This window comes from Heptranchias perlo, chromosome 9 (genome assembly GCF_035084215.1).
Source record: "Heptranchias perlo isolate sHepPer1 chromosome 9, sHepPer1.hap1, whole genome shotgun sequence".
Classification (NCBI taxonomy): Eukaryota; Metazoa; Chordata; class Chondrichthyes; order Hexanchiformes; family Hexanchidae; genus Heptranchias; species Heptranchias perlo.
In genome coordinates, this window is record NC_090333.1 from 63,052,258 (window position 1) to 63,066,282 (window position 14,025).

Consider the following 14,025-nt stretch of genomic DNA (forward strand, 5'->3'; position numbering starts at 1 on the left):
CCAACTTATGAGAATGTAAATTCACTTCATAAGTGCACAGAAGAAGTGATTCTGATTGGTTCTTAAATAATTAGTCTTCGATGGGAAGTGACCAGATTCACTTTCAATCATTATATAAAATATTTTAAATTTAGAATTCTAAATATTAGAAAAATAAATTGTATAAAAATATTTTAAATAGTTTAGCAAATAAAGTTCATTGATTTAATGTACATTATTTGCAGCACATTATATTTGTTTATAGCTGCTCAGTTTTAACCTTGAACACTCGAGGGAAATTTGACTCTTCTAAATATTGAACAAAGCTAACAAAATTACTAAATTCTAAACATTTAAACAGTGAAATATTTTTCGTGTGGAAAAAGGTTTTTAAAACCAACAGCAGCGTTGTCTCGACGCAACAAACTATGAGAAGGGCAAAGAACGAAGAAAAAAAGTGCAAGCCTTGAAATGATCTGGGTGTATTAGCCATCATACTACAACTTTTTTTAAATTAAAAAGTGCCCTGCCATAATGTGTTTTCACAAAGTTTCTTTTTGTGTATACGTAAGTTTTCAAATCCAATTCATTGGAAACTACCTGTATTCGCATCATCCTTTATCATCCAAATGAGAAAAAGTGTAATTATATTATGCAGTGTTTCTGACATCGTGAATGTCTTTTCATCCATTTCTTTTTCAGTTATTTGCCATGGTTTGAAGTTTACTACAAGCTACTGAATACGTTGGCTGATCTTTTAGTTAAGGAGCAGGTAAAATATTTACTTGGAATGTGCCTCTTACTTTTCTTGGTTGATTTAATTTGTTAATTTAAGTAATAATTAAACAATTGTATTATTTCCAATTAATAACTTGTAGTTTAATTGATCTAATTTTACCTAAGAGCTGAGGTGTAAAATTTGTACCCACAAGTTTTATGAGCCAGCAAGTGTAATTTCTAAGTCAGATTGGCAGGCCTTAAAATAAAATTATAATTGTAGCCAAGTCCTGTAAACAAATATTTGTGCTGAGATATCCGTGGAGAAATTAAAATGCACTTCTGATGTAATCAAGTTCCTTTATGATTCCTTTCATCTATGCACTGATGTATGATTCCAGGTATTAATCAGTATTGTGCGGTTTATGGGAAATGATAAGTTTTGCTTTTTTCCTAACTCCAGTTCACTGAACGACAGTAACTATGGGACATGAAATATTTTAAAGGAAATATCATCACACTTGCAGTGTTTTAGAATTTGTGAACGTGAATTGAGTGTTAAATTATTCTGTAATATTTTAGTAACAGTTCACTCAATGGACAACTTGAGAAAAAATGTTGATTCCAGGAGCTCATGTGTTTCTACCAAGTCTGAAGCCTGCAAATGGTCAGAATATTTACTCCTGACCTGTCATGCAACAATTTTAAAAGCTGTTGAGAATGCACTGCAGCAAACTGTGATGGAAGCAAATCCAGGGGCAACTATTTTTTATTTTATTCGTTCATGGGATGTGGGCGTCACTGGCGAGGCCGGCATTTATTGCCCATCCCTAATTGCCCTTGAGAAGGTGGTGGTGAGCCGCTGCAGTCCGTGTGGTGAAGGTTCTCACACAGTGCTGTTAGGAAGGGAGTTCCAGGATTTTAACCCAGTGACAATGAAGGAACGGCGATATATTTCCAAGTCGGGATGGTGTGTGACTTGGAGGGGAACGTGCAGGTGATGTTGTTCTCATGTGCCTGCTACTCTTGTCCTTCTAGGTGGTAGAGGTTGTGGGTTGGGAGGTGCTGTCGAAGAAACCTTGGCGAGTTGCTGCAGTGCATCCTGTGGATGGTACACAGTGCGCCGGTGGTGAAGGGAGTGAATGTTTAGGGTGGTGGATGGGGTGCCAATCAAACGGGCAGCTTTTTCCTGGATGGTGTCAAGCTTCTTAAGTGTTGTTGGAGCTGCACTCATCCAGGCAAGTGGAGAGGATTCCATCACATTCCTGACTTGTGCCTTGTGGATGGTGGAAAGCCTTTGGGGAGTCAGGAGGTGAGTCACTGGCCACAGAATACCCAGCCTTGAATAAAGGAGACTATGATGGTATGAGAGCGGAATTGATTAAAGTGGACTGGGAAAATAGATTAAAGGGTAAGACGGTACATGAGCAGTGGTGTTCATTTAGGGAGTTATTTTACAACTTTCAAAATAAATATATTCCACTGAGGAAAAAAGGGTGTAAAAGAAATGACAGCCATCCGTGGCTAAGTAAAGAAATCAAGGATAGTATCCGACTAAAAACAAGGACATATAAGGTAGCCAAACTTAGTGGGAGGATAGAAGATTGGGAATTCTTCAAAAGACAGCAAAAAGTAACCAAAGGATTGATTAAGAAAGGGAAGTTAGATTATGAAAAGAAATTAGCAAAAAATATAAAAACAGATAGCAAGAGTTTCTATAGTTATATAAAAAGAAAAAGGGTGGCTAAGGCAAACGTAGGTCCCTTAGAGGATGAGACCGGGAAATTAATGGTGGGAAACATGGAGATGGCAAAAATGCTGAACAAATATTTTGTTTCAGTCATTACAGTAGAGGACACTAAAAATATCCCAATACTGGACAAACAGGGGACTCTACGGGGGGAGGAGCTAAATACGATTAAAATCACTCAGGAGATGGTACTCAGTAAAATAATGGGACTCAAAGCGGATAAATCCCCTGGACCTGATGGCTTCCATCCTAGGGTCTTGAGGGAAGTGGCAGTAGGGATTGTGGATGCTTTGGTGATAGTTTTCCAAAATTCCCTGGACTCAGGAGAGGTCCCGGCAGATTGGAAAACTGCTAATGTAACACCCTTATTTAAAAAGGGTAGTAGGCAGAAAGCTGGAAATTACAGACCAGTTAGCTTAACATCTGTGGTGGGTAAAATTTTGGAGTCTATTATTAAGGAGACAGTAACGGAACATTTAGATAAGCATAATTTAATAGGACAAAGTCAGCATGGCTTTATGAAGGGGAAGTCATGTCTGACAAATTTGCTTGAGTTCTTTGAGGATATAACGTACAGGGTGGATAAAGGGGAACCAGTGGACATAGTGTATTTAGACTTCCAGAAGGCATTCGACAAGGTGCCACATAAAAGATTATTACTTAAGATAAAAAATCACGGGATTGGGGGTAATATTCTGGCATGGGTGGAGGATTGGTTATCGAACAGGAAGCAGAGAGTTGGGATAAATGGTTCATTTTCGGACTGGCAACCAGTAGCCAGTGGTGTTCCACAGGGGTCGGTGCTGGGTCCCCAACTCTTTACAATCTATATTAACGATTTGGAGGAGGGGACCGAGTGCAACATATCAAAATTTGCAGATGATACAAAGATGGGAGGGAAAGTAGAGAGTGAGGAGGACATAAAAAACCTACAAGGGGATATAGACAGGCTGGGTGAGTGGGCGGAGATTTGGCAGATGCAATATAATATTGGAAAATGTGAGGTTATGCACTTTGGCAGGAAAAATCAGAGAGCAAGTTATTTTCTTAATGGCGAGAGACTGGAAAGTACTGCAGTACAAAGGGATCTGGGGGTCCTAGTGCAAGAAAATCAAAAAGTTGGTATGCAGGTGCAGCAGGTGATCAAGAAAGCCAACGGAATGTTGGCTTTTATTGCTCGGGGGATAGAATATAAAAACAGGGAGGTATTGCTGCAGTTATATAGGGTATTGGTGAGACCGCACCTGGAATACTGCATACAGTTTTGGTCTCCATACTTAAGAAAAGACATACTTGCTCTCGAGGCAGTCCAAAGAAGGTTCACTCGGTTAATCCCGGGGATGAGGGGGCGGACATATGAGGAGAGGTTGAGTAGATTGGGACTCTTCTCATTGGAGTTCAGAAGAATGAGAGGCGATCTTATTGAAACATATAAGATTGTGAAGGGGCTTGATCGGGTGGATGCAGTAAGGATGTTCCCAAGGATGGGTGAAACTAGAACTAGGGGGCATAATCTTAGAATAAGGGGCTGCTCTTTCAAAACTGAGATGAGGAGAAACTTCTTCACTCAGAGGGTGGTAGGTCTGTGGAATTTGCTGCCCCAGGAAGCTGTGGAAGCTACATCATTAGATAAATTTAAAACAGAAATAGACAGTTTTCTAGAAGTAAAGGGAATTAGGGGTTATGGGGAGCGGGCAGGAAATTGGACATGAAGCTGAGTTCGGATCGGTCAATGCCCTGTGGGTGGCGGAGAGGGTCCAGTGGCTGTGTGGCCGGGTCCTGCTCCTACTTCTTGTGTTCTTTCGATTTGTGGTTGGGATCAGATCAGCCATGATCTTATTGAATGGCGGAGCAGGCTCGAGGGGCCGATTGGCCTACTCCTGCTCCAATTTCTTATGTTCTTATGCTCTTGTAGCCACGATATTTAAATGGCTGGTTCAGTTCAGTTTCTGGTCAATGGTGACCCCCAGGATGTTGATGGTGGGGGATTCGACGATGGTAATGCCATTGAATGTCAAGGGGAGGGGGTTAGATTCTCTCTTGTTGGAGATGGTCATTGCCTGGCACTTGTCTGGTGTGAATGTTACTTGCCACTTATCAGCCCAAGCCTGGATGTTGTCCAGGTCTTGCTGCACGCGGGCTCAGACTGCTTCATTATTTGAGGGGTTGCGAATGGAACTGAACACTGTGAAATCATCAGTGAACATCTCCATTTCTGACCTTATGATGGATGGAAGGTCATTGATGATGCAGCTGAAGATGGTTGGGCCGAGGACACTGCCCTGAGGAACTCCTGCAGCAATGTCCTGGGGCTGAGATGATTGGCCTCCAACAACCTCTCCCATCTTCCTTTGTGCTAGGTATGACTCCAGCCAATGGAGAGTTTTCCCCCTGATTCCCATTGACTTCAATTTTACTAGGGCTCCTTGGTGCCACACTCAGTCAAATGCTGCCTTGATGTCAAGCGCAGTCACTCTCACCTCACCTCTGGAATTCAGTTCTTTTGTCCATGTTTGGGCCAAGGCTGTAATGAGGTTACTGGAGCCGAGTGGTCCTGGCGGAACCCAAATTGAGCATCGGTGAGTAAGTGCCGCTTGATAGCACTGTATACGACACCTTCGATCACTTTGCTGATGATAGAGAGTAGACTGATGGGGCGGTAATTGGCCGGATTGGATTTGTCCTGCTTTTTGTGGACAGGACATCCCTGGGCAATTTTCCACATTGACGGGTAGATGCCAGTGTTGTAGCTGTGCTGGAACAGTTTGGCTAGAGGCGCGGCTAGTTCTGGAGCACAAGCCTTCAGCACACAAGTCTTCAGCACTACAGCCGGGATGTTGTCTGGGCCCATAGCCTTTGCTGTATCCAGTGCACTCAGCCGTTTCTTGATTTCACGTGGAGTGAATCGAATTGGCTGAAGACTGGCTTCTGTGATAGTGGGGATATCGGGAGGAGGCCGAGATGGATCATCTACTCAGCACTTCTGGCTGAAGATGGTTGCAAACGCTTCAGCCTTGTGTTTTGCACTCACGTGCTGGACTCCACAATCATTGAGGATGGGGATGTTTACAGAGCCTCCTCCTCCTGTTAGTTGTTTAATTCTCCACCACATTTCATGAATGGATGTGGCAGGACTGCAGAGCTTTGATCTGATCCGTTGGTTGTGAAATCTCTTAGCTCTGTCTATAGCATGTTGCTTCTGCTGTTTAGCATGCATGTCGTCCTGAGTTGTAACTTCACCAGGTTGGCACCTCATTTTTAGGTACGCCTGGTGCTGCTCCTGGCATGCTCTTCTACACTCTTCATTGAACCAGGGTTGATCCCCTGGCTTGTTGGTAATGGTAGAGTGAGGAATATGCAGGGCCATGAGGTTACAGATTGTGCTGGAATACAATTCTGCTGCTGCTGATGGCCCACAGCGCCTCATGGATGCCCATTTTTGAGCTGCGAGATCTGTTCTGAATCTATCCCATTTAGCACAGTGACAGTGCCACACAACATGTTGGATGGTGTCCTCAGTGCAAAGACGGGACTTCATCTCCACGTGGACAGTGCGGTGGTCAATCCTACCAATACTGTCATGGACAGATGCATTTGCAACAGGTAGATTGGTGAGGATGAGATCAAGTTGGTTTTTCCCTCGTGTTGGTTCGCTCACCATCTGCCACAGGCCCAGTCTGGCAGCTATGTCCTTCAGGACTAGGCCAGCTACCGAGCCACTCTTGGTGATGCACACTGAAGACCCCCACACAGAGTACATTCTGTGCCCTTGCTCCCCTCAGTGCTTTCTCTAAGTAGTGTTCAACATGGAGGAGAACTGATTCATCGACTGTGGGAGGGCGGTAGGTTGTAATCAGCCAGAGGTTTCCTTGCCCATGTTTGATCTGATGCCATGAGATTTCATTGGGTCCGGAATCAATGTTGAGGACTCCCAGGGCCACTCCCTCCTGACTGTATGTCACTGTACCGCCACCTCTGGTGGGTCTGTCCTGCCGGTGGGACAGGACATACCCAGGGATGGTGATGGAAGAGTCTGGGACGTTGGCTGAAAGGTATGATTCTGTGAGTATGGCTATGTCAGGCTGATGCTTCACTAGTCTGTGGGACAGCTCTCCCAATTTTGGCATAAGTCCCCAGATATTAGTGAGGAGGACTTTGCAGGTTCGACTGGGCATGGTTTGCCTTTGTCGAGTCCGGTGCCTCGTGATCCGATGCCGGGTGGTCCGTCTGATTTTATCCTTATTATGTCTTTTAGCGAGATTTTACAACTGAGTGGCTTGCTCGGCCATTTCAGAGGGCAATTAAGAATCAACCACATTGCTGTGGGTCTGGAGTCACATATAGGCCAGACTGGGTAAGGACGGCAGGTTTCCTTCTTGAAAGGACATTAGTGAACCAGATGGGTTTTTACGACAATCCGGTAGTTTCATGGCCACTGTTACTGATACTAGTATTTTAATTCCAGATTTTATTTAATTGATTGAATTTAAATTCTCCAGCTCATGACTCCGGATTATTAGTTCAGGCCTCTGGATAACTCGTCCAGTAACAAACCCACTATGCTACCGTACCCATTGATATCACGTGGAGTGATATTGTAGTTGTTTAATTCTTTCAAACTATCACATTGCAAGATGCTAGTGGATCTCCTTCCCGTTGCTGTCTTGTCTGGGTAGTCTCTCTGGTCTATGCTGTTTAGCTGCTAACTTGGCCTATTTCTTGAAGGTCACTGCTCTGAATAGGAAACTCAAAGAGGCATATTTTCGGGTGAAGTTGGGGTTGGGGGCGGGGGGGGGCTCCAAAAATCACTGAAATCCCGAGCGGGTTCGGAGCCCAGCTCCAACCCACCGACTTACGGGTTCCCCAGTGACGCGTCTGGGTGCGCATGCGCCTCCCAAATGTGGAAGTCCCACTGGCAATTAAAGCCTATAGGATGATACTTTGCATCAGGATGGGGGTGAGTGCTATGGCTGCATTCACCATTATATCCGAGGACGAGCATCACCAGCCTCGCCAGGCATGGCATCCACCTCCGCCACGTGGAGCTCCACCTCACAGTGCTGCACCACAGGCACCTGCACAAGAGCACAGAGGGCAACAGCAGAGAACGACATCGCAGGAGGCGCTACCCTCGCAACAGGGTCAACAGACCAAGGCTCAGCTTCCTGGACCTCTCTGAGGAGCAGTGCGTACGGAGACTCAGAGTCATTCGCCAGGTAGTCGCAGACATCTGCAGCCTCCTTCATGCCAAGCTGCTCCCAGCTGGGCCGAGTAGCATTTCTTTACCTGTTGGTGTCAAAGTCACCACTGCCCTCAACTTCTTCGCCTCCGGATCATTCCAGGGTGCCATCCGCGACATTGCCGGGGTCTCTCAGTCGTCTGCACACGAGTGCATAAGGCAGGTCATTGACTGCTTGTTTCGCAGGGCCTCGTAGTACGTCAACTTCCCCATGGATGACCTCAGCCAGACGGAGAAGACAGTGGGATTCCATGCTGTGGCTGGCTTCCCACGGGTGCAGGGTGCAATCGATTGCATGCATATGGCAATACGAGCATCTCCATACGAGCCAGGACTGTTCTTCAGCAGGAAGGGGTGTCACTCCATCAACACTCAGCTCGTTTGTGATCGCTGCAAAAGATTCCTTCACGTATGCGGCAGATACCCTGGCAGCTGCCACGATTCCTTCATCCTCCGAGAATCCAACATCCTGCCCCTTTTCCTCGCACCAAACACCCGTAAGGGCTGGCTCCTCGGGGACAAGGGATACCCCCTGCATCCTGGCTCATGACACCTCTGAGGATCCCCATCACCAAGCAACAGCGTCGATATAACGACAGCCACATCGCTACCAGGTCAACAATTGAGCATGCTATATAGGGCTGCTCAAGGTGCGCTTCAGGTGCCTTGATCGTTCTGGGGTAGCTCTTCAATACGCACCAGTCAGAGTGGGACGCATTACAGTAGTGTGTTGTGCCCTGGACAACATGGCACAACAGAGAGAGGTGCCGCTTGAGGAGGCCCCATCCACATCTGCCACCCACATTGAGGAGGAGGAGGAGGAGGAGGAGCAGGAGCAACCCAGGGGCAGAACAGAGGCTCACCTGGCTACTCGTGAGGCCAGGGAGTCAGTGATATGTGAACGGTTCTTCTAACATCAGATAGTGTGAAGAGTCCAGTCCTCGCCACCTGGATAGAGCAGTGGACACACCAGCACCCACCCCCCCCCCCGCCCCCCCCCCTCCCGCCCGCACATAACAGCCTGCAACTGCACATACACCCACTGTAGAGTGACCCGATGGGTGGCATCAAGTGTCGGCATTCATGGTGATCCTCAAAACCTTTGCCTTTCGCTTCCAATTATTTCTACATGGTGCATCCCCCGTGGCTGCAGCAGAGATGATGGCAGGTTGCTCTTGTACATGCCCTGACCTATTCGATGCTTTGGGCCTTCACCCTCTGGGTTTTGGTGTCCATGAAGGCCTCTCCAAAGACTCCACCTGTGCAGGGGCAGACTCGGCCACCTGGAGAGGAGGCAGCATTGCGGGTACTGGTTGAGAGGGGGGCAACGGGTGAGATGTGAGAGCACTTTGAGCGGCGTCCCCACTTCCATGCTCCCTTTCACCATCATCCCTCCCTGGGCCAGGCTGACACCACTCTGCTGGATGACAGTTTGGAGGACACGTGTGAAGCCTTGTAAGGCCAGTGCTAGTGTATCTGCCTGCCTAGCACTGGCCTTACAAGGCGGCAGAATGTTGTTCGCCCTGAGTCCGAATGGCCGTTGTCAGGGCCTGAATGGATTCATTTGTGAGCCGTGCTTGAAGCTCCATGGAGACTTCCCTCCATCGCAGACATTCCCGCACTTACCCGCGACAGTATATCGGAGATCCCCTCACGTCCCTGTGACAGTATCTGAGATTCCTTCCCGTACCTGTGCCACCATTCCACTCGTGCAGGAGTTGGACTCCTCCATCCTCTGCGCTATTGTGGAGAATGCACGTGGCACCTGTTGTGGCACCTGTTCCAGCACCTCGCAAATGTGCTGCTGCCCCTCGATCATTCTCCTTTTAAAGGATGGTCCCCAGGTTCAGCATCTGAGTCCAGCTGAGCAGAGCCTGGAGAGGAGTGCTCCCACCATTGTGGACTCTCCACAGCTGCCCCTGCCACCAGTGTCTGCTCGTGCTCATGTGCGTGGTAACTCGCCATGTATGACCCCAGCTAACTGCGGACTAGGACCCACTGAGGTGTGTGTATCTGCGCTGGTGGATGGCTCGCTCAGATGTGACGGTGCACCCTCAAAGGCCGGCAGGTCCTCTGATGAATTACCCTCTGCCGTCACAGCTGAAGGCTCTAAGAGAACAGTAGGCAATATTAAGCATGATCACAGATGTGTATTGTTGCGATGAGCATACTGAGGTGCTGAAGATGGCAAGACATGTTAACATCAATTCATATTGTGCGTGCTGAATGTTAAAGTTCTGTCACCAGATGTTTGTTGGGTGCCGGTCTCGGTGTTCCCGACGGACAGGCACTCGAGGGTTCGGCTCAGCTCCAGCGTCTCCTGCTCCGCATCTGTGAGGACGACGATCTGTTGCGGCCCCCCTCTGGTCCTCGCCCTCTCCTGTGCATTCTGGGCTCTCTTCTCCTGTAAGGGGAGAAAGTACAGACGCGTGAGTGAGTGATGGTGACGTGGCCAACCAATGAATGCATTGGTTTGGGTGAGGCTGACCGTAAAAGAGATGCATCAGAGGGTGAGTAGGAGACATTGTATGAGGATTGGATTGAGTGATAGTGGAGGGGTGACTAATGGGGAGGTGAGGAAGTGCAGGTAAGTTGAGGATGAACTTTAAGTGGGTGTGGGGAGTGATGTGATAGAGTAGTGTTGGTAGTGCAGAATGAGTTGGGGGGGTGGGGGCGGTGATGTAGAAAAGGGAATGTAGGAGAATGATTAAGTGTGCTCACTTTCGCTGACCTGGTTCGGTCATTGAAGCATTTCCTGCACTGGATCCAGGTGCGGAAGATGATGCTGCTGCTGGTGACCCCCTCTGCCATTTCGAGCCAGGCCTTGGTGGCAGAGGCAGGCCACTTCCTCCCATCCACCGGGTAGAAGACATCCCTTCTCCTCCTCACCCCATCCAGTAGCACCTGGAGTGAGGCATCGCTAAATCTAGGAGCAGCCTTTCCCCCTCTGCTGCTCCATTGTGCTCTGTGGGTGTTTGCTCGAGGAGCAGCCATTGGAGGACTGCCTCTTTAAATAGAGTTCCTCCAGCTGACAGCCAGTGAAGTGGGTGCACAGTCCGCCTGCTGCGCAGCTTTCGGATGGCAAACCTGAAAGCCCCATTAAGTGACTCCATTTGACCTGCGGTCGCATGGGAAACGGACAGATTTTATTTGGCGGGTTACCCACGCGCCCAATCGCATCCCCCTGCTGCCATCCCGCCTCCCTGCTAATATCGGGGCCCAAGTAACTGTTGCTATTTATAAGTGGTTGAGGTTAATGAAAGGACAGTTGTAACTGCTTGTAAATTTCAGGTTCCGGATCAGTGTTTTGCTTTCTCTTTTGCATCTACGCATTGTAATGTCTGGTATATGACAGCGCCACGCTAGATGTGAGGCATCAATATAGATTAACACATGGCCACAACAGGAAGGTGATCAGATTACTAAATCAGTTTTATGGATTAAAATATTCATTTATTTCCATGGCTCCTCTCTTAGTTTCAATTAACGTACAGGCTCTAATATGCATAAATTTTAAATATGCAAAATTTTCTCTTATAAGCAACTAATGATTTTAAAAGATTTTGTTTTCCAACAACAACAACAACTGTATCGTGCCTTTAACGTAGTAAAACGTCCCAAGGTGCTTCACAGGAGTGTTATCAAACAAAATTTGACACCGAGCCACATAAGGAGACATTAGGATAGGTCAAAGAGGTCGGCCTTAAAGGAGGAGAGAGAGGTGGAGAGATATGGTGAGATACAGATGGAATTCCAGAGCTTAGGGCCTCGGCAGCTGAAGGCACGGCTGCCAACGGTGGAGCGATTAAAATTGGGGATACGCAAGAGGCAAGAATTGGAGGAGTGCAGAGATCTCGGAGGGTTGTGGGGCTGAAGGAGGTTACAGAGATAGGGAGGGGCAAGGCCACTGCTTTTTGATTTTGGCTAATGAAAACATTTACAGATAAAATGTATACTTCTGTTAGGAAGAGCAAAAAGAATTATTTGTTGTGTTCAGAGTTGACGAGTTGTTAATGTATAACTTCTCCGGTTTGTGAAAGCATTGTTTCTATCTGTCTTGCAGGAAAATGACTTGAATGATGTTTTACAAACTTTGTACAAGCACGATGTACCAATGCCAAATACTCCTGTCAATCTCAGTCTGGTAGGTTTTTTTGGATTTGTTTGCTGAACAGTGTAATCTGACATTGTGTGTTCCAGCATGTTCTAACATAATGCAGTATTTTCTGAACTTGAAAAAAAACTGTGCCAGTTAATAGTCAGTTTTCTAAGTTATTGTGTAAAGTCAACAATAAGCCTTTCATTTGCTACTTGGGTGTTTTGATTTTGCATTGGCAGTCTGCTATATAATAGTTGCAATAATATTTGATTCTATGTTATGTCAAAGTATTTCACTCAATGAATTACTTATGAAATGCAGTAAATTTTATTCCATTATTAGCAGAAAAGAATCTTGTGTAATATTAGTAATGGTTCTTTACGGAAAATGAAATTAAATCCAACTGTTATTGCTGGGGAACTTTGTTTTTCAGTTGTGTATAAATCTACATTCAGAAATGAATGTAAAGTCAGATTATGGTTATAATTACCTGTTGAACTTGTCTTCCTATTAAAATAAATTGGAGAACAGAAAGGAACTGGAGATGTGTGTGAGAATACAATATAAGGTGAAAAGAAACAGATGGTTGAACTTTGCAATTTCAACAAGAGAATTAACCTAACTTTTTGAAGAGCAATCAGAGGATATCACTTTGTTTTTAAGATATAGTCTTGAGTTGATGATAGAAATTGCTTTCTAAAACAGTTGCTGTGTTTTGAGAGTGTCATTATCTATAAATTGTTCATTGCCCATAATGCTTTGAAATAAAGCTATCATTAAATCAGTTCATTGAATTAAGGCTAGGAGGAAGTTTATATCACGTGTAATACTGTTAAACTCATAAAGCTCTGAAAAGGGAAAAAAATTGAAGTTAAAGGGCCATTAAGTCCATCAAGCCCATTAAGCTTGTCCGAGAACTATAGAAATTTATATCACAGGTTAAATGGCCTCATTCTATCATATCTGTACTGGCCTTTTGCGAGAGCAATTCAAAAATGTAATTATGCTTCCCTGGTCAAACAATCGTCCTGGATGTATTCTCAAAAGTGTCCCCAGGTAAACCACATTGGAATTAAGATAATGCATGTCTATCTTGACGTCGTTAAAACGACCCAATATTATTGCCCCGTTCTCGCATATTTAACTGTCTGTAGATCTCCACCCCTAACTTGTATCCACTGTTTGGCAGCTTGCAATACCCACAAGAATTGTACCATTTTCCTTCCTCTTCTATCCATACGAATTGTGTCTTAATGCAACCCTGAATACATCCTTGTATTCTCGTGCTGACGGAATCCTTTATTAACACTACCATCCCATTCCCTTATTCTGCTCCTTATCTTTCCTGAAAATGTTCGATAGTTAATAATGCTTCCAACTTTCCAATTCTGTTCTGAACTCTTTGTGCATTCACATACATGCCACTTAATCCTGACTCCATTTTTTTGGAATATTGACATTTTCATTGTTCATTTTCCTGGTTTTCTCATTTTTGATTGAGAATTCCACCTACCTTCTCCCTCACCATATGTCTGAATGCATTCTCTGAAGAAATGCACTTAATTGTTTATTGATCATATTTATTGCATCCATTTCACTGACCTTCCCTGGTTTGTTACAAACGTGTGGACGATGCTGGTTTCATTTTCAGTGAACGGTTTTGATGATTTCTAGTGTTGGAACAGATGGAAGCCTTACTTATAAATTCCCTGCTTGAGAGAGTTGATTTAGAAATGATACCTAATGGGGTATGAGAAATTAAAACTTGTCAGTCACCAGGAATTTGGTTTTCAAAATGGAAAAAACTATTCTGTTACTGAAGTGGAAGAGTTTATATGGGGTAACCAACCCATTATAGACCTTTCTCAATATATGTATGTTTGTTTACATTGTTCTGTCAGCATTTGCCAAACTTCTGTGCTACTTGTTTGCTGTAGATAAATATTAGTTATTTTCACAAATAAAATCTGTTCTGTGCTTAATACTGACCATATTGGAGTGATAGCTTACCATATATGTGGTAGTGTAGGTGTGGTTGTGTAGTGGTTATGCTACTGAAGTAATAATCCAGAGCCCTGGACTAATAATCAAGAGAATATGAGTTTAAATCCCACAGTGGCAGTTTGAGAATTTTAAAAGAGAGTCTAGAAATTAAAAAGCAGGTATCAGTGACAATGAAATGTCGGATTGTCAAAAAAAAAATCCCAACTGATTCACAAATATCCTTTCGGAAAGGAAACA

General features: G+C 45.2%; 1 protein-coding gene across 4 annotated transcripts in view; it reads left to right on the plus strand.

The window, feature by feature from the left end:
• The window catches only part of dennd1b (DENN/MADD domain containing 1B), a 244,552-nt gene that overhangs the window by 115,729 nt on the left and 114,798 nt on the right, over nucleotides 1-14,025 (plus strand). For all 4 annotated transcript variants that reach the window (XM_067990635.1, XM_067990632.1, XM_067990634.1 and 1 more), the window contains exons 6-7: nucleotides 682-751; nucleotides 11,749-11,829. In XM_067990635.1, the coding sequence (XP_067846736.1) occupies nucleotides 682-751; nucleotides 11,749-11,829 (151 nt within the window). The remainder of the gene's footprint in view (nucleotides 1-681; nucleotides 752-11,748; nucleotides 11,830-14,025) is intronic.